The 27188-nt window shown below is 41.4% G+C and overlaps 2 protein-coding genes across 2 annotated transcripts in view; both read left to right on the top strand.

The window, feature by feature from the left end:
* ntm (neurotrimin) overlaps nt 1-27188 on the top strand; it is a 358272-nt gene that overhangs the window by 39944 nt on the left and 291140 nt on the right. The window lies entirely within an intron of this gene.
* On the top strand, nt 13908-22302 carry LOC148100835 (uncharacterized). Its single transcript, XM_087846946.1, has 5 exons — nt 13908-15522; nt 15853-16172; nt 16236-16529; nt 21492-21681; nt 21938-22302. Exons 1-5 carry the CDS (start codon nt 13983-13985, stop codon nt 22300-22302), a joined length of 2709 nt encoding a protein of 902 aa, XP_087703072.1. The 5' UTR covers nt 13908-13982.

Below are 27188 nucleotides of genomic sequence, written 5' to 3'. Positions count from 1 at the left end.
AATTATTTATAATGCTATAAATATATATATATACAATATACAAAGTAGCCCATTGTTTACTCAGTGGGCTAGGTTCAGTCATTGAGCAATGTACTGTTTATAAGACTGGGGAAAACTGCAGTCAGCTGAGACTAAGTCACTTGGGTGAGCAACAAAACGTTTCTCCCACTAAAAAAAAACATCCAGATGAACAGAATCAACCTTTTGGGATTTACTTACCTGGATGATTGATCATGCATCAAGACATTAATATTTGTAAATTCAAAAATATTAAATATATTAATCATGTAAATGTGGAACTACTTTGGATGTCATATAAATGTCCAGAATTGGTCAGTATAGACATGATCAGCAAGTCTATCCCGTGTCCAATGTTTAGTGGGATAGTTGTCTTGATGCATGCATCATTCAGGTAACTAAATGCCCCAAAGTTGATTCTGTTCATTGGTGGGAGAAACGTTTCTCCCACTGAAAACGCTATATCCAGATGAACAGAATAAACTTGTGAGGAGTGTTATAGTAGGGCTGGGCGATATGACCCAAAATTCATATCTCGATATTTTTTTAAAGCCATAAAGTAAGAACAAATAGAGAGTTCTTAGTCAAAGCTGTGTCCCAGATGTCACACAGGCACTTTTATTAACATACAGCATAGATATACATGAAAAAAACTACTCAAAAATAAATGATGAGCATTTATTAAATAATAATGCTCCATAAATAAAAGAAAACTATGTTGTTTTTGTGCATAACAAAGAGCTCACAATTGTGCAGTCAAAATGTAAACTAAGAGACGCTGAGCATAATAACATGGACAGATTTCACAGCTGCTCTATTCCCAACTTCTACTGCGTGACTGACAGCCTGGAGTTTGAAATCTGCTTCGTAACCATGTCTCTTAACAGGTGCCATTTATGGTTCTTATACACACACAGTACGGTAATATTACGTTGAAGCACAGTACGTATTACTACGCGAGGCTCCTCGGTAGCCGTAATGCTCCGACAATCCATCAAGTGGTGCAGCTCCGTAACTTACCAAAGTCATACTAAAACATTTTTTGACAGATTGCTGAGCGCTGTGTGCCACATAAAATCGGTTCGTGGTCATCAAGCACAACCAGAATTCATAAATAAGGCGCGCTGTCAACTTTTGAGAAAATGAAAGGATTTCAGGCTGTGCATGGCGTTAGCATGGTTAGCTCGTTAGCGTGTTTAGCTCGTTAACACGTTGACGCCGTCCAGCCCCACGCACAGGGCAATGCGCAGTAAGTCGTTAACGGAGATTTGCCGTGTCCATCTTGTCGCTGCCTGCAGGTGAAATGATGGGGGAGGAGGGGGAGTTGTGTTCAGTGAAGGAGAGAGGCGAGGTTGAGTAACGTTGCGTAAAGACAAAAGGGGACAAAAGAGAGGCAAACTTGTGGCTCCACAACTATAATTATAACGTAACATAGACTATATCGATATAAAGGATATTGTCACATCTTATATCTCTTATAAAAATATATCGATATTTTAAAAAAAACTCGATATATCGCCCAGCCCTATGTTATAGTTGAACTTATTTTAACTAGCACTGCTATAGCAGAATAAATAAATGCCACAGTGACCCCATGGGTCAGGTTTCAAAAGGGAAGTCTTTATGTCTTCATGCACAAAAAAATACAAAAAAGAAAATATCCATGACCTAGAAATGTAATTTAGTGGAGAATACCAGTGAGAATAAAGAAAAAAATGTATAATAGCAGATCTGTAAAATGTGCCTGCCACTTTCAAAAGACTGGCAAATTTAGACAGAAAAAATAAATGTAACATCAAGAAAACATTGTAATCAAACAACCATTTACGATGGTAGCACAAACGGGTCCATCATTTAGTCTTTTATTTCTGCAGATATTAAAAGTTTTCAAAGGCACCTGCTTTGGGCCATGTTTACTATGATTATTTTTGGTGTCCAAAGACCTCTATAGCAGTGCTCCTTATGCTTAAACAGGCAATCATTATATCTTACTTATGCCTGCCTTCAAAGGAAAGCATGTGCATAAATCGCTTTGAAAAATGTGTTGGGATATGAGAATTTTAGAAAAGGAAATCTAGAAACCTCTTCCATCTAAGAGTGGCTATTAGTTCACTTTAGGCAGGACTTAATCAACAAAAAGAAGTCTTCCTTGGTAAAACCAAGGAACGAACTTTTAAATTTAGACTTTAAAATTTAGCTGAGCATTAGTATGAGGTTAATACAGGCAAAACAATAAAAAGGAAGAGTGGAAGATAAGATGCCTCCGTTGTGCAGTGTATATATTCAAGAGCTGTTTTTGACACCTGCTGCCTAAAAATTTACAGATTGAAGGATTTAAAAAATCTGTCTTCACTGAACAGAGATTTGAAACCCACAGTTTTTTTTATTCATGTAGTGATTAAAAACATGTTGCAATTTCAAGCCTGTATATTGGCAGTTAGGAGTGTGATCACATCCTTTTTTAAGCAATTAATTTGGTGTTCCTATACCTCCAAAGAAATGTTAGAAGGAGTCTGAAGCGCGCATTCTCGGAAAAGTGGTTGCAGGAGGTGAGCTGGCTTCAAACAAATGGCAAACGGCATATTCTGCACCACATCTCTGTGCATTCATCATTTGTTTGAAGCCAGCTCACCTCCTGCAACCACTTTTCCGAGAATACGTGCTTCTGACATTTCTTTGGAAGTGGAGGAACACCAAAGTAATTGCTTAAAGGAGCTTGCTTCTTCTACATCTTTAAGAGTTCTAAACAAATGTCTGTCCTCCTCCGGAAAATCTTGTGTATGTATTGCAACTTCTTATCTTGTGCGCGTCTTTTATTTTGACAGCGCATGCGCACCACTTATGTGCACCCCTGTATATATGTATATATATATAGAGAGATTTAAACTAGACTGTTTAAATGGCTTTTAATGAACCATAAAAACAAACAGAATTAAAATTTAATTACTATGGAACTTTTCATATGTACCTAAAAAGGGTTTCACATTGTGACACGGAACATTAAAGCTGATGGTGCCGGTAAACAAGACATTTGAAAGCACTCTTATTTTTGAATGGAAATTTGCAACCTGCTATACAACATGCACACTTCAAGACGTATATATAACTTTTCAGGGTCATGACCAGAGATGGACAGTAACGCGTTACAAGTAACAGATTGAAGGATTTCAATCTCTTACAACAGGACTTAGTGCCGCTGAATCTTTAATCTTTGAAAAAATGTTTTATTATTTTTTACTGTGTTTTACTTGCATCTATTTGAAAGAGTGACTGTAAACACAATTTTGTTTTCTATTTTATATGCTGCCATATACAGAAAGTAGGTTTAAATGTTAAACGAATTTCTTCCAGTTAGAGAATTATGCAAATATTTAAATTTTTGCTTGAAATTGAAAAAATTGAAATTCAAACTTAAGTAAAGTGTGTATTCTCTTTTATTAATATTATTATATTAATATAGCACAAGGTACAGCTAGTTTTGCACAAAAAACGCTGGCAGAAACATCCTCCAAAGAGCTACTTTTCACTTTCTTACCTTGAGTACATTTCAGAGCCTGTACTTTTTCACTTTAATTCGGTGAAGAAGTTGAATCAGTACTTCAACTTTTTAGCATTTGTCAGGAGAAGGGAAAAAAATTCTATAAGCAACAAGCTTACATCATTCACTGTGCTTTTCATAGCTTGTTGTTTGTTCATATTTAATTTTATTTTACTGCGAGACATTGATTTAACTGGCAGCTTACATACCCACAGCTTTGTTTTGTGGCTCATATGCACGTTCATGAAGGCCACTCCTCTAAGAGAAGTGGGCTGTTCTTTAACTGGCTCATGTCCTTACACCCTCACTTCAGTATATGAAGCCTTAAAACAAAGATTTTGTGATTTATCACTTTGCAATCAGGTTCAAAATCTTTAAACTTTGGAGTGAAATAGTTGGGGTGAAATGTTTGTTACTGGCAACTGATTTTCCAAGGTTTTTCAAATACTTTGGAAAAAAATAAAAGTGAACAGTAGTCCTTGATATTTTGTCTTCCCATCACACAGGTAAATGAGAAGAACAAGTAATGGTATTAGCCACTAGCAGTGATTACTTTTTTTTCTCATCTACTCACTGCTGCTGAAGTGTGCACTTTGATGACAATTTATAGCAGAGTTTATGTGATACCATTACAGAAATTTTAGTTTGCAATTATATCATAGTATTATTTTCTGAATTGGATTGATTTATAATTACAATTGACACAAACCCACAGAGCCCTTGTGGCAGAAGTACAATTATTGTATCTACAAGTGCCTCTAATCACTGGTTTTTGAGAGCAAAGCTACAGATCTGTCACTCGTGCTGCCAACCGCTTCTAACAGCCTTCTATCTATTTCTCCTGAGACTGAGACTTTGCAGTCAGCTGAAAGATCCCTTGAGCATTCCAGAAGAACACAGCTGTTACACCAATTGCAAAAGAGGAAAAAAAAATGCCTGAAGCTGCCGAAGTGAGTCACTCTTTGAATTCAGCATCTCATCTTTTTTCTTTGTACTATGTTTTGCCCTGCTCTATTTTGGGTTTGGGGTCTTAATTAGGCTCAAGAGGTACCAAAAAGTACAGGGGTTGTAATACATGTTGAATTTTTTTTTTTATGTATTTATTTATTACATTGCAGGGTTTCCAAACTGCAACCAGGGAAAGTAAGAACTAAAAAAAAAATGATAGAGAAATATCATATTTGAAATTTCTTCTGGATGTCTCTGAAGTTCCCCAAAAAATCATGAACTTGTTTCTCTTTTACATTTTGGTATGAGGTTAGAAATAACTTCTGTCAACATAAAAGTGAAATGCAAAACTTTCAAGTCATCTATGTGTCACAAACTTTAGTTGAGAAATTGTCAAAGAAAGTCTTAAAAAGTTCAATCTGACAACCAAAATTAAGTTAGACAAATCAAAATGTGCAAGATTCATCATGCAGCACAGTTTTTGCTTATTTAAAATATTGCATGGCACATCATTTTTACTGCATGTGTGATCACAGTGTCACATTTATTATTAATGTAGGACTGAATATCACCAGATGGATGCTTTGAAATCAGGGGTGATTGTAGGATCAGAGCTTTGGGGTGCTGAGCACACAGAGAGCTGCCCAGCCAGGCAAGATAAGCTTTACTCGTCACGATGAGACTTCTTCCCTGTCTCTGTCAGTCCTCGCATTCCTAAACGTCTCCAGTTGTCCCGAGTTCTTTCTGACTGTCTCCTTGGTACATGTAAACCCCTGTTCCTCCCTGTCCTCGTTGTCTGTTGTCTTCGTCTCCGTTATCAGTCATCTTAATTTTACCATCTCTGTGCAAGTCTGCAAATTTCTTTATTAAATCATAAGATTCTTAAATTCATCAAGTTTCCCTGTGTCTGGGTCCTCGTCACAAAACATGACATCACTGTTTTGTACATTTTAACACAATTTAATCCCCACATTTGTGAAAGAAAAGCAAAACATTTTTTGAAACGTCTGTAACAAAACCATCAAATCTGATAAAGGTTATTTAAATGCTGCAAAAGAAGAATGGATTGGAATAAAAAAAATACATTTCCTAACCTTAATTGCTGGGGGAAAATTATGAATGATGCTCATAGTGAGTAAAAAGTAAACTGAGTGCATTTTTTGGACAGAGATTCACTTTTAATGTGTATGTATAATAGAATACAGATACATAAAAAATATACTCCAAAAACAGAAGAGTCCTTGAAATGTAGAAATGTACAAAATATTAATAACAAAATTGTAAAAATGGAGGGGTCTTTGCCTATGGTACAATGTATACAATGTATGAAAAAATCTTTACTGCATATACTAATTGTACTAATTTACTAATACTAATTTTGTGTTGCAAGATTGCTTTCATAGTGGTACTTGGGAGAGCTTGACATTTTCTCAGGTGGTACACACTGTAAAATGTTTGAGAAACACTGATAAGCTGCTGTACAGAATCTTTGAAACAAGCTACCTTAAAACATTTTTAGAATATAAACAGAGCACTCTGCTTCTCTTTACAGCTCCTCACTCCACCAAGGCACTGTTTGGCATTTTCTGATAGTGCGCAAATGTGGTGCATGTACTGCAGCAGACATACAGACAACTAGATGGTCCTAAAGTTATCCTACCTATTACTGGCTGAGGTTTAAATAGAGTTGTGGCTCAACCACATTAAAATATATCATAAATTTTAATCTCCCCAATCAATGATAATGTTATGTTGGAATGTTGTTAAAGGGGTTCAAAAAATGTTTCAACCCAGTTTGTTTTGCAGATTCTGTATAGCAGCTTTAATATAGGGACAACTTCCAGATTGTATGAGTAAAATTAGTTTTTTTTTTTCTTTGTCAGTTTAACAGTTTCTGTTTTGCCTGTCACTATTCCCTGTCTGTTTTCTTACCTGGTTCTTCCTGACCTTGTACTTTCTCCTCACGTTCCCCTCTTTCCCCCCTCCCTCTTTGGACTCAATCAATTTGGACACATTCATACACAAATAGATTGTGTTCAATTAGATGAAAAAATTACATTAATATAAAAAAAAATACTATTAAGATCACTAATGAAAAAGTACTCTCTCAGTGTACTTTCAACCAAAAGGAAAATAACCAAACCACATGCACATCTAATAAAAGATATAAATATTGAAACAGTGATCCGGCATTATTCTTGACTGACGGATATCTATACTTTCCGTTAGAATATTACGTCTCAACAAAGTACTGTATGGTTTTTATATTTTTAGTAGTGTGTCACACAAACAGCAAATATTGTCAAAAAAATAAGAAATCTTTGTGGGTGCTTTGATTCATTTTGGGGGGCTTCAGCACCCCCAAAAATGGGCTAAACACGCCCCTGTCCATCTACAACTTTATTCATATGCAACACTTAAAACCATTTTATGTCTCTGCATACAGTTTTTGATCTACCACCCTTTTAAACCATTGCCATTTATTTAAAGTTACTTTTCTTATTATTGTTTATTTTGTGACTCTATTTGCTATAAGTCCTCAGGTCAGTGCAAAATGCCTACATGCACATACTGATAAATCCTAATATACAAAGCAAGCATAAAGCAAGTGCTGATTGACTCCCAGTCTGAGTGAAAAAGATAAAAAAGAATTCCTTTGAGGTGCCAATATGGGAATACCCTATATCTTACTGGCAGGTGTGAAAAAAACCCACTTCCTTCCACCAGCTGATTTTTTTGAACAATTTTCTTTTGGAGACTCACTATGATGATACATGTCGGATACAAAGGCTGAGAGTAGGTGTATTACATAGAGTAGAATACTGATAGGTGAAAGGTAGATCAGAATAAATACCTTTACAGCTAAATGCATGTACATCTGCATAAATCTGAGCATTTCCAAAATAATCCTTAAATCAAGGCTATCCTCCCATCTGCATGATTTCTTTAACATTTTGGATGCACGGTTATATACAGAGGTTAAAATAGGCTCGAAAGGCATTTTGGTGCCTTCAGAAAATGAGCAATTAAATCCGATAGGTAGATTAATATAGAATACTGTTGAGTGAGGATAAATGGAGTAACATTTGAGTGGGAGGTAATTTCAAATGCAAATTTTTGTACAACTTGTACAAAAAAAAAAAAAAAAAATCAAATCCAGCCTTTTCTGGGTAGTTTGGCATTGTATCTTGCTAGCCAATTTACAGTTATTGTATTTTCCAGGCAACATAAGATATAAGTAAATCTGACACGCTTAGAGATGTCAAACAAAAAAAATATTTTCAAAGATAAGGACTGCTCAGAAATCTACATTTGATATATCAGATATCGCATAATATATCAGATGATACATGGAGCATTACATTTCTATACAAAATTTAGCCCCAGAAAAGGCTAAAATAAAGCACCAAGCTGCTCTATTTCAGTGTCATCACCAGCAGCAAACTCTAGACACAACTGTAGGTCACAGTTGCACAACTACCTTTAGCAGAAAAGTAGTTTAGCAGAAACCAGAAAATAGAGGAGTTACTTCAAAAAAACAACCCAACTCATCATTGTATATATATATATTGTATATATATATTGTAAGATAGACCTTAGAATAATACATACAGAGAAAAACCCAACAACCATATGACCCCTATGAGCAAGCACCTTGGCGACAGTGGGGAGGAAAAACTCCCTTTTAACAGGAAGAATCCTCTGGCAGAACCAAGCTCAGGGAGGGATCTGCTGTGACCGGCTGGGGTGAGAGAGACTGACCCATAGGATCACTGCTATCTCATCACATATTGATGTTTAGCCAGGAACTCTTGACAGCACATATTGCCATGCTAGTCAAAGTCCTTTCTGTGGCTGTGTTTTAATTAAATTATTTATTTATTTATTGGGCACAAAAGAGTGTTAAAAGCAAAAGTGTGTGAAAGTTATTACTATTCATATAAGACATGAATTAAAATAAAATTGAGTCTTATTTTTTTTAGTTTTTCTCAGCTTTCTCAGATATATTCCTTTCAGTACATTTCTTCTTCTCATTATCCAGTTTTGATGTTTAATTTGATGAGCCACACATTCTTCTGCATTCTTAGATTAATAATAAAAATAATAAAAATAATAAAAATAATAATACATTTTATTTGAAAGCGCCTTTCAGAACACTCAAGGACACTGTACACAGTAGAATAAAAAAAGCAACATAAAAGCAAGTAGATTCACAGGTACAGGGAAACAAAAGACGACCCTTTTATTAAGGATGTTTAAAAAGCTCAGAAAAATCCACAATAAAAGGCAATAGAAAAAAAACAGGCAACTCACAAAGAGAAACAGACGATCTTATAAAGAACACAGGAGAGACGGGGCTTAGATGCCGGGGACTAGGAATAGGGCTGAGGTAGACTACATGATGGAAACAAAAATTTTGTCCTCCAAATTATACCTGTTGCCTGAAAGTCATTAAGACACAATCTTGACACAAAAATTTGTGGATGGATACCTGTGGGAGAAAATCACCAGACACACCGACAATACTGTTTCTAACTCCTCAGTGGATGGGTCTGTATTGGTCAGATTGTGCTCTTAAGGGCTGGCAAGAAAGACCCACAACTGAAACAGAAAAGAGTCTACGTTGAGACACAAAAGTGTGTCAGTTGTGGGAAAAACAAACAAACAAAAAACAAGCACCCTGACAACCCAGGAGCGCACCCCCCCCCCCCCCCCCCCCCCCCACACACACACACACACACACAACTCGTAGCAGAAAATGAATGAACACAAAACAGAATCTAAATACTCAGAATGTGGAAATGATCATAGAAACAGAGTAGAAGTCAGCCTGCACTAACTAAAGCACTAGAATAATGTTCTAAACCAAACTAAGAACTGTCAATAACAAATAGATACCCCCCCCCCCCCCCCCCCCCGCCCCCCAATGTGCATGTGTATAAAAAAGTCTCCGTATACATGAGATGTTATACAGAGATGTTCCGATCAATCATCACAATTTCATGTACACGTACATTACATGTATAGTACATGTTCCTAATTCAACCTCTAGGACCTAAAACTGATGTTCTGTAGCTTAGCCCTATCTATGTTTTGGAACATGTTGTAGGTTAGCTTTGATTTTTCGTCAAGGACACCTCAGCCCCATCAAAAAATGGAGACTGACAGTAAAGGGTAATGAACTGGCCTTGAGTAACATAACAGATTAAATAACAGGGTGTTTGCATCAAGTCACTTGAGTACCCTAACACCTACGATCTGGGGAAATCTCTGGAAAACATTGCTGGTAATGATCAAATGAATGAAGTGACAGATTCTGACTAAATATACTTCTTCACTGGCTAAAGGCAGCATCTTATCAAAACGCCTCAGAACAATAATAGTAAAATAGTAATATAGTAATATATAATAATATACTATATAATAATAATATAATTTTGGACTACTGTCCTTTTGTTTGTATATAAATTTAGTAGTTCTTGCAATGTGGGATCTTATATCATAGTGTGACAGTGTAACACTTAGTTGACATTTGTTCATCAAATTCCAGCTGCCAACCATTTTCTTCCAATACACCTACTGTATATGTATACACCTACAGTATACACCTAAATGCACACTTCATAAAGAAGAAAGAAGAGCTAAGATGGAAAGACAATGTTTCTTTTCTGCTATTAAGGCACACAGGATAAAAGAACATTTTCCCTCCTTTTCACCCTCCTCAACTCTCCCACTCATTCCATATTATGCTCAGAGCAGGGACGCGGGATGACTCTGAGATTGGCCATGGATTTAAGTGCAGAATACAGATAAGCTGCAGGGAGAACTGGTGCCCAGACTCTTTAGCATACCTAATTGACCTCTAGCTTGAAAAACAAAAACAAAAAAAACCCCCAACAAACCTTGTGCTGTGACTAACTCTACCACTTGCCCCTTGGGACCTGCATTCGGCCCAAAATTTTCTGACTCAGTGCTTAGCCATTTTTGGTAAGAACTAAACCATCAGTATTGCTGTCTGTATATGTAATATGATATGATTATCACGTCAGAGCAGGAGGGGGCCACCCCAAACTGTTCCCACAAAGTTGAACGCATGAAATTGTCCAAAATATTTATGGCATTGTAAAGCATTACAGGGAACTGAAACCATTACAGAATAATAAAAAAGGAAATAAAGGGCCCAACTCCTGAAAAAAAATCCCACACCATAACCCCGCTACCATTACAGCTTAGACTGAGGCCAAGTTATGTCCAATATTCCAGTACAATTGAATAATAATAATAATCATATCACTTGCAAGTTCAGTTTTATTTACATAGTTTACATAGTTCCAGTTTTTACTGGTAAGTCATATTCATTTGGCAAGTAGACATCTTGAAACCAAAAGTGTGGGTGACAGGAGCTGTTTGCTTGTTGTTAACTGGTTGCTCTGTTCTCCACAGCAGCAAGTAACATATTTGTTCATTGTGAATACCACTGTGTACACTGAAAACTCACTCTACATGGGAAGACTGAAATACATACACACAGAGGATAATGAGGGGATAGGCCACAGGTGGGAACGAGTATGACACTAAGCACAAACTAAAGAGACAGGGGAAGCAAAAGTGAACATAACGCACATATTACAGGGGACTATGAAAATAAAAAAGGAATAAACTAACACTGAGCCCAGGATCCATGGACTTGACAGAAAGGAACAGTGCAGAAAGGTAAACAAACACAGGGATGAGACTGAGCCAGACACAGAAACACAAAGGAAGCAGGAAACACCAGGGATTAGTGAACCAGGCTGAAACCAACAGGACAGTATGAAACCACAACACAAAAAACTCCTGTGTTTAGTCTCTGTATGATTCCAAATGAACTCTAGAGTAGTTTGTTTAATGGTGTGAATCTGAACCACCTACCAGTTACATTACAAGCTTGAGTTAAAAAAAAAAACAAAAAACATAGCCATGTGGGAAGATAATATAGATGTGCAAATGTGAAATGACTGTAAATTATCTTTGTTCCACAATAGCCCAGGACGAAGCACCATCTTCCTGTATTTTCTTTGATGGAAAGAAAGCAGACTGAACATTCTGTTGTGGTTTGTAATACCGCATTTTGGTTCACTTGGAGTTCACTTGGATAGTCACCTTCTTTTAAGGCCTTTATGCAGTACTTGCTTTCAACTTCCTAAGTGAATCCAACAATGAGTATCTGCTTTTGGCCAACATGTATATTTAGCGTACATAAGCACTATAATGCAGCTCTGGTCACAAATTAGATGTTTTAGAATACGGACTATACCCTTTGCCACTGTATCTGTGTTTGTGTGTGTGCTTCTGTATTGTGGAAGATGTTAATACTGTCAGGTCATACTCTTTACTCCAAAAGTGGACCCTGTCAAAACGGATTCCATTATAATCAACTTGTGCAATAATTGCACACCCTTAATATTACATGCTCTTTAGAGAAAACTGCAGTTAATATGATAAGAAGGGCACCTCAGTGTCAAACATTAATTTTGTGCAATATACTGGGATTTTTATAATGAGAACTATTTGTATTTATTGGAGCTCTTTTGTTATATTTTGTAACTTTGTGATATATGGTATTATTTAATTTAGTTTAGTTAGTTTTCACTGTCTTGGAGCAACTGTGACATCATTTCCTCTGCGATTAATTAAGCATTCTGATTCTGAAGCTGATTGATGAAGATAAAAGATGACTTTGCACAGAGCAGACATGCAGAAAATAATAATGGCAATGATCAAATAGCTCTAAACATATTTTCCCCAAATCAAGATAAAGTAATGGATATATGTATATTCAGTTTGGCTTTAACTTCATTCAGTGGTAAACTGAGTGAGTCAGTCAGTCTTTTTAAGAAACACTGCAAGGCTGGGAAAATTCTTGCTGTCAGTACTCCTTACCTTGTCCTGTCCTTCACTTTAATGTCCTCTTGGGGGATAATCTCAAGCCCTGATTGCCACAGTGTTCAGTGCTGATTGCAAACACATTTGTGCTGCTGCTAAAAAGTGAAGCAAACATCTTAAATCTGCATTAGTTAAAAAAAGAAAAAAGAAAAAAAATAACCTGTGGTTTCTAATGGACTTCTGGCCATATAGAAGTCTATGTCAAAACAGTCCTTGAACTTATTTCATATGAAATAAAACATTGAATAGGAATAAATTGAACAGGTCACAGGATATGTCCTTCAATGAACATATTAAACAAATATGTAGGACTGCTTTCTTCTATTTGCACAATATCTCCAAAACTAGAAACATCCTGTCTCAGCGTGACACTGAAAAATGAGTTTGTGAGTTTATTACTTCTATGCTGGACTACTATTCATTATTATCAGGATGTCCTAAGAACTCCCTTAAAAAAGCCTTCAAAATGCTGCAGCAAGAGTACTGATGGGGACTAGAAAGAGAGAGCATATTTCTCCTATATTGCTTCCCTTCATTGGCTCCCTGTTGAATCCAGAATCAAATTTAAAATCCTGCTCCTCACATACAAGTTCTTGAGTAATTTAGGCACTGTCTTTTCTCAATGACTATGTGGTACCATATCATCCCATTAGAGCACCTTGCTCTTGCACTGCAGGCTTACTTGTTGTTCCTAGAGTATTTAAAAGTAGAATGGGAGGCAGAGCCTTCAGTTTTCAGGCCCCTCTTCTGTGGAACCAGCTTCTAGTTTGGATTCAGGATATAGACACCCTCTCTAATTTTAAGATTAGGCTTAAACCTTTCTTTTTGATAAAGCATGGGGTTGGTTCAGGTGACCATGAATCGTCCCTTAGTAATTGATAATTATAGACCATTTTCTAATGTTTTTTTTTTCAGCAAAATATTTGAAAGAAAAAATGTTTAGCTCTTACTGAAATCATTAATGATCAACACTGATTAATAGAGCGTTTCTGTCATGGTCCTGGGTCGGTGACCCAGCGCTTTCAGTTCATTATTGTCACTTTTCTAGTTTGTTCTGATTTTGTATTTGTTCTTAGGGTTTGAGTTGTGTGTTCTATCATCCCTACCTGTGTCTCTCCTCTGCGTTCTGATCGTGTCCCCAGTTGGTTGTGTAAAACAGTCTGTGTGTTTCCTGTTTTACTTTGTAGGTTGGTGTCTCGTTATGTCCATTAGTTCCAGCTGTGTCCCCGCCTGTCTGCCATTTCCTAATTACCTGGTGTGTGTATTTATAGTGCGTGTCTGCCTGTGCTCCTCGTCGGCTCGTCTGTGTTTCATGGTGTCCGTTCCTCGTCTGTGTCTCTCTGCCTCCCACCCCATTTGTATGACCCGGTTTGTTATTTAGCTCACCCAGTTTAGGTTTATGTTCTGTCCTGCCCTCAGTTCTGTTATTTGTACACTGTAAATTAAACCCTCACTCATCTCATCATATCGGCTGTCTGCATTTTGGGTCCTCCGTTTCCTCCACACCACACGGCTCACCCCGCCAGCCGTGACAGTACGAGCCGACCACAAGATGGATCCAGCAGCTTTGTCTGGGGAGAGCGACCTCGCACGCATCCAACGCCTGATGGACTGGGTAACCCACACCACCAACGCAAGTGCGAAGGTGGTGGGGTTAAAAGCCATCGAGGCGATCCTGGAAGGAAATTCCTACCTCTGCCGGTTCAAGGGACTTTCGGAGTTAATTCGCAACCTGCATAAAGCCCGGGAGGTGGTGCAAGCTCGGGAATCCACAGACTTTGTCCAGCAGCAGCGGACTACGGCCGCCCCGGAACAGCCACGTCAGCTTCTCCCGCCGGAGGTTTTGCCCGGCCCGCCGGAGGTTTTGCCCGGCCCGCCGGAGGTTTTGCCCGGCCCGCCGGAGCCGTCCGCAGGGAGGAGGCGACGATCGCGCCGTCGGCGCGTCACCCCACAGCCGGATACTAGGACTATAGCACTACAGGCTGTGGTGAGTGAGAAGGACCCTTTTTCTGTTTTGGACTGTGGGACGGTTTATTCAGGGGCTTTGTTTTGTGCAGCAGATGACAAGGAGAACTGCTTGTTGCCTGTTCATTCTCCTGCTCAGCTGTCCTTAGCTCGTTTAGCTGCACAGCCGCAAGCTCGTTTAGCTGCACAGCCGCAAGCTCGTTTAGCTGCACAGCCGCAAGCTCGTTTAGCTGCACAGCCGCAAGCTCGTTTAGCTGCACAGCAGCATTCAGCTCGGCCCCCGGTATCCCCACTAGCCCAGTCATCTATGCCATCTTCACCGACTCCCTCTGTACGGGAGGCTGCGTCTGTGCCCCCCGTTTTGGACTCTTTTTCTATTACGTATTTTTTGCAGAGAGACACACCAAACAATCCTGCAAACGTTCCTCAAGAGCTGGCCAGTTCTGAGACTGAGACGCACTCCAGGGCCTCCCCAGAGGCTGGGTTTCAGCCCCCAGCAGACTCTGGACCCCTGGAGGTAAAGAAGCCATCTGAGGACTGCACCCGGCTGTCGCTGCCTGAGCTGAGTCAATGCTCGGTGCAGCTGCAGTCAGCTTTGTGTTTGCCAGAGGCCACCGTGCCTGCTGGTTCTGATCTGTTCCTGCCAGAGGCCCGTGCGCCTGCTGGTTCTGATCCGTTCCTGCCAGGGGCCCCTGTGCCCGCTGGTCCTGAGACTGTTCTCGCTGGAGGGCCCGAGGAGCCCGTCCAGCCTCCTGTCCCGTCCGCTGGAGGGCCCGAGGAGCCCGTCCAGCCTCCTGTCCCGTCCGCTGGAGGGCCCGAGGAGCCCGTCCAGCCCCAAGACTCGTCCGCTGGAGGGCCCGAGGAGCCCGTCCAGCCCCAAGACTCGTCCGCTGGAGGGCCCGAGGAGCCCGTCCAGTCTTCTGCCTCGTCAGCTGGAGGGCCCGAGGAGCCCGTCCAGTCGCCAGCTGCAGCCTCCGTGTCTTCATCCTCGCCAGCTGCAGCCTCCGTGTCTTCATCCTCGCCAGCTGCAGCCTCGGCGTCTTCATCCTCGCCAGCTGCAGCCTCGGCGTCTTCATCCTCGCCAGCTGCAGCCTCGGCGTCTTCATCCTCGCCAGCTGCAGCCTCGGCGTCTTCATCCTCGCCAGCTGCAGCCTCGGCGTCTTCATCCTCGCCAGCTGCAGCCTCGGCGTCTTCATCCTCGCCAGCTGCAGCCCCGGCTTCACCCACGCCGTCGCCTGGTCCAGCTCCGGCTTCATCGTCGCCTGGTCCAGCTCCGGCTTCATCGTCGCCTGGTCCAGCTCCGGCTTCGTCGTCGCCTGGTCCAGCTCCGGCTTCACCCACGCCGTCGCCTGGTCCAGCTCTGGCTTCATCATCGCCTGGTCCAGCTCCGGCTTCGTCGTCGCCTGGTCCAGCTCCGGCTTCACCCACGCCGTCGCCTGGTCCAGCTCTGGCTTCATCGTCGCCTGGTCCAGCCTCTGCATCCGCCTCGCCTGGTCCAGCCTCAGCATCCGCCTCGCCTGGTCCAGCCTCAGCATCCGCTTCGTCTGGTCCAGCCTCTGCATCAGCCTCGCCTGGTCCAGCCTCTGCATCAGCCTCGCCTGGTCCAGCTTCGCCCGCATCAGCTTCGCCTGGTCCAGCCTCTGCCTCAGCTTCGTCTGGTCCAGCCTCTGCCTCAGCTTCGTCTGGTCCAGCCTCTGCCTCAGCTTCGTCTGGTCCAGCCTCTGCCTCAGCTTCGTCTGGTCCAGCCTCTGCTTCCGCTTCGTCTGGTCCAGCTTCTGCCTCAGCTTCGCCCGCTTCGCCTGGTCCAGCTTCAGCTCCTGCCTCGTCTGGTCCAGCGAAGGCCACGCAGCCTTCAGGTTCCCAACTGCCGCCTCAACATCGTCGGTCATCTGCCGGGCCGCATGTTGGGCATCTTCGCCGCCGCAGCCGGCCTCCGGAACTGTTTTCTCGCCGCTGCCGCCGTCCGCACGGTCGGCCCCCTGAACTGTTTCCCCGTCGTTGCCGCTGCCTTCCGCGCGGTCGGCCCCCTGAACTGTTTCCCCGTCGTTGCCGCTGCCTTCCGCACGGTCGGCCCCCGGAACTGCACTGTTTTGGCCTCCGGCGCTGTCGGCCTCCGGGTCGGCCCCCTGAACTTGTCCGTCTGGGCCTTTTTGGTCTCTGTCCCTCCGTCCTGGACCCCCGCCGCCCGCCCTGGTCGGGTCGTTTTCCGTTTTTTGGTTTTTGGGGGGGGTTTTGTGTTTCTGTTGGGCTGTCTGGAGCCAGCCCTTGAGGGGGGGGTACTGTCATGGTCCTGGGTCGGTGACCCAGCGCTTTCAGTTCATTATTGTCACTTTTCTAGTTTGTTCTGATTTTGTATTTGTTCTTAGGGTTTGAGTTGTGTGTTCTATCATCCCTACCTGTGTCTCTCCTCTGCGTTCTGATCGTGTCCCCAGTTGGTTGTGTAAAACAGTCTGTGTGTTTCCTGTTTTACTTTGTAGGTTGGTGTCTCGTTATGTCCATTAGTTCCAGCTGTGTCCCCGCCTGTCTGCCATTTCCTAATTACCTGGTGTGTGTATTTATAGTGCGTGTCTGCCTGTGCTCCTCGTCGGCTCGTCTGTGTTTCATGGTGTCCGTTCCTCGTCTGTGTCTCTCTGCCTCCCACCCCATTTGTATGACCCGGTTTGTTATTTAGCTCACCCAGTTTAGGTTTATGTTCTGTCCTGCCCTCAGTTCTGTTATTTGTACACTGTAAATTAAACCCTCACTCATCTCATCATATCGGCTGTCTGCATTTTGGGTCCTCCGTTTCCTCCACACCACACGGCTCACCCCGCCAGCCGTGACAGTTTCAGTCTTAGTCCTGCCTGATCTCACTGTTGCCTTTGACACTGTTGATCATGAAACTCAGTCATAGAATCAGTTGTCGCTGTTTCTTCAAGATGCTTTTGGTGGGCCGTGTTCATCACTTTGAAAGGAGCAGTGTTGTGAATAATTTGAGAAACTGTATTAGAAAAGTACTCCTTTTGGACTATGTATGTAGTGAATGTAGTGACGTAGTCAGTAGAGGCTGGCGGTCAAGCCTGATCCCACATGGTCCCACAACCAGTGAGAGACTGGGTCATTTGGGAATTCAAGCTGTGGATTTTAGAGGAGCTGAGGACCGGGATGTGCTTTACCTGTCATGCATCATATCAAGCAGTCAAGATTTTTCTTGTTTTATCCAGTGTAACACAGTTAACCTAACTAAATGTGCTTCAAGTTGTCTCCAAACGTTCCCCGAAAGTCTTGTCCTAATGCTGCTAAGGTGATCTTATGGAGCTTCTTGCAGCCTGTGATTTCTTGACAAAACCTATTTAAGTTTATATGTTTTTATCATTATACTTAAATTATGAATTTAAGTATAATGAAATGTGCTAATACTCTATAAATAAAATTTCCATTGCCTTTCTAATTTCAGATTTTCACAGGTCATACTTTCTGTCCTAAAATGCTTTTTAACAATATGGGCCCTTTAAGGCATTCTGAATGTGGATAGCAATGTTGCATTAACTTGTAATTATTAATACTTTCTGTGCCACCAAATGTGAACGTTGTAAAATCTACACCTCCAGTTACAAATGGCAGGCTGATAGCCTTCACTAGTGAATAAGAAAACTTAAACCCCAAGGGACATGGCTGAAGAAGTAAAAAGAAATCACAAAAGGGAACTAACAAAAAAACACCCCAACTACAAATAAAAGCAAGCCATGAAAAAACAAAACTCAAAAAAACAAATGAACAAATGATCACCAAGTGAAAACTATAAAGGCAGAACATAAACTATAAAGAAAGATCATAGTTCTAAAATCCAAAACGAAACATGAACTAACAACTCAAAAAGACTGGGTTAAAGAACTTGAAGAATGACAATAATCCTACGGAGTTACATTTAGTAACATGTATAATACATTAAGACACAATTTGCCAGTCTTTCTTTAAACCGGCGTTTGTATCCTGCAGAAAGTTAATAGGTTTATGAGTTACATATATTTATACAAACACAGAAATGTAGTACAGCTTCATTTGGTTATTATTATAAAGCTGTGTTGCAGTTTTCCTAACTCTCCGCAATCTTGATTTTTCTTTCTCATACCTTCTTCTGCTTTTCATTTGTGATAACCTAATGCATGAGTGTGAAGGAACCGCTGCAGGCTGCCTACTGATAACCCTGTCAAACAACCTGGCACTCCCAATTGTCAGCTCTCCCAGGAGGTCTGCTCATCTGCTAATGGAAACCAACTCCAGAGGTGTGTCAAAACACCCATTATCTTCATACAGAACACACTGGCCCCGAACAGAAACCTTTTAAAATCACAGCTTGAGTGGATTCAGGTTGCTACAGTAAAAAAAAAAGAAAAAAAAAAAGATTTTTTTTTTTTTTATGCAACAGAAAATGGAATGAACTTGCAACATATTCTTTCTGTAGTGCTATGTGATAAAATGAAAAAAACTACATAAAACTACATAAAAGAACAGAGTTTAAATGAATGTGAAAGTCAATATGTATATCATTTTCGTGCTTTAACTACAAGTCATTTATCAGTTTTTGGACTTGGATCTTTAGGGGTACAAGAAGCTTCTTAGCTTTACAGTGATGTTGCAATGATATGATAGATTCATTTAAATGATTCTTTAATCACAAGCTGCAGATTTACCTAAATGAAAACTATAAAACACATTTAATTAATATTGAATAATATTGAAATGTCTTTGTCAGGCTTCAGTGGTAGACAGCACCAAGAAGCAGATTTCAAAGCTTAGCCAGTTCAATGGTACCATCACCTTGGCTTTCTCATCACGACTAATTGCTGCATATCTCGGTTCATTTCCATTGAGCCATGTGAATTAAAATACAACCTTGTAATACATCAGTTGATCTACGTAGTTTTCAGGTGTCTTGTGAATCCTGTACACTTCACCCACTCATACTTTTGATCTGCCCACCATGTTCAGGGAAGTTTAATTCACCCTAGAAAATATCCTTGAAAGTAAAATTCATAACTCTAATAATGTTACTAAAGTGTGACAAGAATGAAGTGGTCTTTAATATCTCTTAACACAAGCCTGAGTATACATTATCAGGGCTGCTTTCAATTACTTACCAGTAATAGTGATTAATAAGTGCACGTAAACAAGAGTTTGAGATGTTTAGTATATTCTTTGGATATTACAGCAAATGATCACTTGAATAAAATATCTCTAATCTCTTCTGTAACTTATCATGCTTGCTATTCAAGGTGCATCATGTAGTCCCACCAAGCTAAAGTGGACTTCATGTTCTCTGCTGTGCCAGAAAGGCTTAGTGCTTCTTTACTTTCATCTGTCTCTTTTTTACTCGCAACTGTTAGAGTCAAATTGTTAAATGTTGCCATTATTGTACTTAAATTTGTAAGTCTTGGTTCAAACTATATGATCAAAGACATTCTCCTGTTTCTATTGCCCTCCCCAGCCTGTTTAATGGTGGGGGAGGCTGTAGTGTTTTATTATAGGCACGTCCTATGTGAAGGTTCTGTTTTCTTGTTTAGTAAACTTCCTGCCTTTATGACCCTTTTGGTGAGCAGGAAGTCACACAAACGCACCCCCAAACACAAACACACTCACGTGCACATGCATACACATACACACACGCACATACATACACACACACCCAGTGCCTTATCTTTTATAACCGTTATAACTGTGTTTAACAGAAATAAAAGGCTGCAGGGGAAGCTGGTTCTTCGAAGTGGTCTGTTACCGAGGGCAGAAGGGCTGCTCTGAGATCCTTCCCTTGCTAGCATGTGAAAAACCGGTTGAGCTGTCCGTCTTGCTTCATTAATGGGAATAAGTCTCTAAACCAGCGGGGCCTGTGGAAGCGCAGACCCAACAGCAACTTTCTCAAATGAGCTTTTGTTCATTTTGATTATTTGATTTGATAACTTGACTCAAAAGTTCTCAATTCCATTGAAGACTTATACCCCTTTTTAAGTCTGGATTTTGGCACTACACCACACCTGTTTAATAACTGTTATTCAATAGGTACACATGATACCAAGGCAGCTGGAAGATAAATAATTTAAAAGTTGAATTTTTCCACTAGGGGTGCTTTTAGATACCTAAGGCATGACAAGGAAATGAGAAATTAAGTAGGATGATAGAACAAGATGATGTGTATGCACTGCAGCATGTCTGGGTTTTTGCTTTTGTGTCTGACAGGGTTCCTAGTGAGATGTACAAGGGAAACTGAAATGTTGCTATTCAACATTTTGACTCCAGAAAGAGAACAGGCCATGTGATCATTTTGTTTTTGGGATCTTAGTTATTGTACTTTTTACTTCACACAGGCACTCACAACTCGTTGATATAATTGCAGTTTCACTCATGGTTTTAGATGTCTTACGTCAGTGGCATTAAAACTTTTCATGAAATTGCTTTGGATGAAAGCCATAATAGCTGCATAATACCACAGTGTACAACTTTGGATTGACTGAGAAAGACTGCCAACAATAGACTCACTCAGCCATGAAATTATCAACATCTGTGAGCCAAATACATTTGCACAGCTTTTCATTAAATTGGCTTAAATATATTTTTTTTAATAATAATAATAATGGATTGCATTTATATAGCGCTTTTCGGGACCCCTCAAAGCGCTTTACAATTCCACTATTCATTCACTCTCACATTCATACACTGAATGCTTTGTCTCTTGTTCTATTAAATCTGAACAAGCCCCTAAAAAAGTCAGTGATAATTTGATTAGGTTAGAAAAGAATCACTCTGAGGCTAACAAAGATTTGAATGAGTACATGAAGCTATCTGGGTCTATTTCGCCATCTTGCGAAATACACGCAAGATGGTGCCGAGTATGGCAGCATCATTGCGAGCTCCCCCAAGCAACAGCTGGTTTTTGTGTTTAATTTTACTTTTCCTTTATTAAGTAGCACATGTCTCTTTGTGTACGACCGACAAACCTTACTGGACATAAGAGATGGACTTTCTCATCACTTTCCGGAGTTCAAGTTTTGCAACACGGACCCTCCGTTTGCTGACCCCCCATTCATCTCAACTGAGACGCCTTTGTTCTGGGCCCCTTGAGGCCACAAACGCCGATGCAGAGGGAGAAGATCTGGCGTTCTGGTTCGACCTGAGACAGCGCACTAACAGACCACCACTACTCAGTTTGGCTAATGCGCAGTCTCTGGAGAACAAGCTGTGCGAGCTTCTGGCAGCGAGAGATGCGGGACTGCTGCGTGATCTGCCTCACAGAAACTTGGCTATCGGACAAGGTACCGGAATTCGCAATACAACTACCGGGGTTCTCTGTGCACCGCGCGGACAGGTCACAGGAGCTTACTGGGAAAAGCAGAGGCGGTGGTGTGTGTTTCATGATCAACAACAGCTGGTGTGATTATGTGAACCTGCACCCGGTCAAATCCTTCTGCTCACCGGACCTGGAGTACCTGATGATTAAGTGCCGGCCATTCTGGCTACCGAGGGAATTTACAGCAGTGATTATTACGGCTGTTTACATTCCCCCACAAGCTGACACTGACCGAGCACTCAGGGAACTGTACAGCATTATCAGCAGTGAGGAAACCGCACACCCAGAGGCGTCGTTTATCACGACCGGGGACTTTAACAAGGGAAACCTGAAGAAAGTTTCACCAAAACTCAACCAACACATCCATTTCAACACTCGTGGTGACCGGCTACTTGACCATTGCTACACCTCCTTCCGGGATGCGTACAAAGCCCCCCCCCCCCCGTGCCCCATTCGGCCAATCAGATCACAGCTCCATCCTGCTCCTTCCAGCCTACAGGCAAAAGCTGAAACAGGAAGCTCCAACCCTGAGGGCGGTGCACCGTTGGTCGGACCAATTGGAGTCCATGCTGCAGGACTGTTTTGATCACGCGGACTGGGAAATGTTTCACCTGGCTGCTAATGACATTAATGAGTACACAGACTCAGTCTATGGATTTATCAGAAAATGTGTGGAAGATGTTGTCCCATCCAGAACAGTTAAATCCTTCCCAAATGAAAAACCGTGGATTAACAGAGATGTTTGCACGGCACTGGCGGCACGGAGCACCGCTTTTGCCTCCGCGAACACATCGGACTAAAAACACACACATTACCAACTCTGGAAGACGATCAAAGCAGCCAAACGTGAGTACAGGGACAGGGTGGAACAACAGTTTGACAACCCTTGGAGTATCTGGCCGGGACTAAACACAATCACAGACTTTAGAGGGAAAACCAGCACACCGCAGACCACGGCCTCTCTGTGTGAGGATCTAAACGTATTCTACGCTAGATTCGACATGAGCCCGGACAGTGTGCGCACCGCAGATGACATCAGTGCGCACACTGTGTCTGAGGAGGATGTGCACCATTAAAAAAAGGCATCAGAGCAGCAAAACTGGACTATTCAAACAAGCTATCAGATCACCTCTCTGATAACAACTCCAGGAAAGTATGGGAGGGCCTGAAACACACATATAGATAATATAGATAATATGTCCATATAGATAATATGGACATCTCGTTAGCGGAGAAACTTAACCACTTTTTTGCCCGCTTCGAGAAAACTGCAGTCACCCCCACCATGCACACCACCCTGCCCACAGCGTCCTCTGAGCACAGCCCCCACACATTTAGCCTCCAACAACATCAGGTCCGCAATGTGTTCAGAGCAGTAAATCAGAGGAAAGCTGCTGGCCCCAACGGAATACCTGGTAGAGTGCTCAAAGCCTGTGCCGACCAGCTGGCTCCTGTGTTCACCAGACTATTCATCCTCTCCCTGACACATGCCTCTGTCCCTCACTGCCTGAAATCATCAACAATAGTCCCAGTCCCCAAGTCCACCACCATCAGTAGCCTCAGTGACTACAGACCCATCGCACTGACTCCAGTGGTTGCAAAGTACTTTGAGAAGCTGGTCCTAAAACACATAAATGACTGCCTCCCACCCAGCTTCAACCCCCACCAGTTTGCCTACAAGGCAAATAGGTCCACAGAGGATGCAATTTCCACTGCTCTCCACTCCGCTCTGCTGGCTGGTGTGTTTGCACACATCTTCAACCTTTCCCTCTCTCTGTCTGTAGTCCCAGCCTGCTTCAAAATGGCCACCATCGTCCCTATACCCAAATCCTCCACCATCTCATCATTGAACAACTGACAACATGTAGCCCTGACCCCCATCGTGAGCAAATGCTTTGAGAAGCTGGTCAGGGACTTCATCGGCTCTGCACTACCCTACTCACTGGACCCTCTACAATTCGCATACCGCCACAACAGGTCCACTGATGATGCCATAGCCCTGACACTACATACTGCCCTCTCGCACCTGGAGAAGAGAGACACGTATGTGAGAATGTTGTTTGTAGATTACAGCTCAGCATTCAATACCATTGTTCCCTTGAAGCTGGACAGGAAACTGCAGGATCTAGGACTGAGCAGCTCTCTCTGCAGCTGGATTCTTAACTTCCTATTTGACAGACGCCAAGTGGTCAGGCTGGGCAGCATCACCTCATCCCCCGTCACAATGAACACTGGTGCTCCACAGGGGTGTGTACTGAGCCCTCTCCTGTACTCACTCTACACCTATGACTGCACGGCCACTAGCAACTCCAACATCATTGTGAAGTTTGTGGATGACACTACAGTGGTGGGTCTTATCACCAAAGGTGATGAGATGGCCTACAGGGTCAGTGCCCTGACCCACTGGTGTCAAGACAACCATCTTAACCTCAACGTCGCAAAGACAAAGGAGTTGATAGTGGACTTCCGGAGGTGCTGAGAAGTACACACCCCCCTCACCATCAACGGTACTGCTGTGGAGAGAGTGAGCAGCTTCCGGTTCCTTGGTGTACATCTGGCTGAGGATCTTACGTGGTCAGGACACATAAACAAAACAGTGAAGAAGGTGCAGCAGCGCCTCTTCTTTCTCAGGAGACTGAAAAGATTCGGCATGAGCCCCCGCATCCTCAGGACCTTCTATCGCTGTGCCATTGAGAGCATCCTCACTGGATACATCACCACCTGGTATGGCAACAGGACCGCTTACAACCGCAAAGCTCTCCAGAGAGTAGTGCGGTGTTCTGAACGGATAATTGGAGGTGAGCTTCCTTCCCTCCAGGACATCTACAGGAAGCGGTGCCTGAGGAAAGCAGAGAGGATCATCAAGGACCCAAGTCACCCCAGCCATAAACTGTTCAGACTGTTTCCATCAGGAAGGAGGTTTTCCAGTATCCAGTCCCGTACCAGCAGACTGAGAGACAGCTTTTTCCATCAGGCCATCAGACTGCTGAACACTTCGTAGACACCTCACCTTCACTTACCAGAACTTCAACATTATGCACTCCATACTGTATACAAATGCCACTTGTTTTGCACAATATCCAACTGCCAACCTCTGTATGTTTTGTTTTATTGTTTATTCTATTTAATTAAAAAAAAAAATAAATAAATAAATAAATAAATATATATATATATATATATATATATATATATATATATATATATATATATATATATATATATATATATATACACACACACACACGTAGATATACATATTTAGTATACACATCCAGTAATGCGCATACACTCTTATATTGTACATATATTTATTCATATGATTCTCAGATTTAGCCATTGTTATATTTTGCTTGTTCTTATGTTATTGTATTTTTACACACCTCTGTTGCTTGTGAAGCTTGCACACAAGAATTTCACTCGCATGTACTGTACCAGTGTACCTGCACATGTGATGTGACAATAAAAGTGATTTGATTTGATTTGGAATTTTCCATGACGAGTTATAATGACAATGACAAATTTTTCTGTATTGTGGATGGATTATCTCAGTTTTTCTCCTGACTGAAGTTGTCCATTTACAGCATCCTTTTCCTGCATTTGTCTATAACAATTGCGAACTGTCACGTTACCAGTCAATCTGACCTGGGAATTGGAGAAAATTCTGATCCAGATGAAAACTAGCATGAATAGTGGTCAGACTAAAGCAAAAAAGGTATACTGGGGACAAACCGGGCCAAGTCTGCTATGCCTGGTGTTCGGGGAAAAATTATCAATATGCTTTTTGTGACATTTTTGTTTGGTGATGTGCCATGTGATGTTTTTCTGATGTGAAATATGTGCTGTGGCTCCAAGAGGTTGGGAAACACTGTGCTAATCATAGCTCTGTAGCTAGCCCCAACGGAGCACATCAATATAAACCAGCTAGCCCAACTTCAGTGACCCTACAAATGTCACTGCTGTTTAGTTTTCTCTCTTCATTTATGTTGGAAGTGATAGCAGAGCTGTATGTGTTAATTATTCAGAAATGCCTCAGTCAGAGCATGGTATAGATGAAAACTAGCAAGCTAACTCTCTGCTAACTTCTGTGTTAAACTTCATAATTCCGGTTTCTCATGGATGCCTGGATGTTAAACTTTATTGTTACACCTGGTAGAGCACCAACACTGATCATTTTATTAAAAATGAATAAATTTAGACTGACAGTGATGCCACAGTGTTTGTTTGACTTTGGGGCCAGAAGCAGAGTTTGGACCTGGAAACGGCTAATGATGTCAGGTTTAATAGACAGATAACTCTAGCTGTCTAAACCATTACCATTTGCAGTCAAGAAGCTAACAGGGCTGGGCCATATCATACCATTCACGGTAATACCGGTATAATGTTGGGCAACAATAAGAAAATTAAATATCGCGATAGAATATGGGTAAAATGCGCATGCGCAGTGCCTTTGTTTTCATACGCACGTGGCAGAAAAAGCATGGCAGCGATGGAGAATGAGAAGGGCGAAAGCGTATCGTTGAATGAAATGATGAACCAGAATTGGTTTGTAAAAATGCTGGACAACAGGACGGGGATATCTACATAACTGTGTGAGTCAATTGCCTTCAAAAAGTTTATCAATTCACTTGAACCAAAATTACGAACACCCGGTGCTGCGAGAGTTAATAGTCTCATTGGGGCCAAGATATACATTTTATAGTTGCCTGGTATCAATGGTTGTTCATCTGCCTTTATTTATTTATTTATTTATTTATTTAAAGAACCCATAGGTGGGAATGTGAGTTGTCTGTCTCTGCGTGTTAGCCCTGTGACAGACAGGCGACCTGTCCAGGGTGCATTATGGTAGCTGGAATAGCAACATACCCAAGGATGAGCAGAATGACTGATATGATGAAACTGGGATTTTGTTACACTTAATTATTGCAAACACAACTAAAACTATAACTGAAACTAATCAAAACTAAACTGAAACTAAGGATTTTCAAAAAAATAAAAACTAAACTAAACTAGCAAACAATTGGTAAAAACTAATTAAAACTGATATAAAATTGAAAATCTGAAGTCAAAACTAAATAAAAATAAAAACTAATGAAAATTGCAAAACTATTAAAACCCTGTGTGGAACTGGTTTTCGTTCGTCACATACACAACAAAGCACTATTTTTGGTAAAGCATGCTAGCAGGCCGTCATTATTACCGTGTTTTTTGGAAAATACGGCACACTTAAAATCAATCCTTTGATTTTTCTGAAAATCGACAGTGCCCCTTATAATCCCATGTGCCTTAATTATGAATTCTGGTTGTATTTACTGACCTTGAAACGATTTTATGTGGTACATGGCGCTCGTGTACCACATAAAGCGCTCATGTGATGGATTGTCGGAGCATTACGGCTATCGTAGGCAGGAGCCTCGCGGAGTGATACGTACTGTGCTTCAAAATAATATTACCATATTGTGTGTGTATAACCTT

This window comes from Neolamprologus brichardi, chromosome 10 (genome assembly GCF_056152115.1).
Source record: "Neolamprologus brichardi isolate AB-2024 chromosome 10, ASM5615211v1, whole genome shotgun sequence".
NCBI lineage: Eukaryota > Metazoa > Chordata > Actinopteri > Cichliformes > Cichlidae > Neolamprologus > Neolamprologus brichardi.
Note: the sequence above shows the minus strand (reverse complement) of the source record. Positions and strands in the feature narration are given on the sequence as shown.

What these genes read in the sequence shown, in the direction of transcription:
- LOC148100835 (XM_087846946.1), top strand. Translation starts at nt 13,983, where the DNA reads ATGGATCCAGCAGCTTTGTCTGGGGAGAGCGACCTCGCACGCATCCAA. An exon ending in CTTCGTCTGGTCCAGCTTCT is followed by an intron (nt 16,173 to 16,235) that starts GCCTCAGCTTCG and finishes GGTCCAGCGAAG; the next exon opens with GCCACGCAGCCTTCAGGTTC. An exon ending in AAACTTGGCTATCGGACAAG is followed by an intron (nt 21,682 to 21,937) that starts GTACCGGAATTC and finishes TTCCCCCACAAG; the next exon opens with CTGACACTGACCGAGCACTC.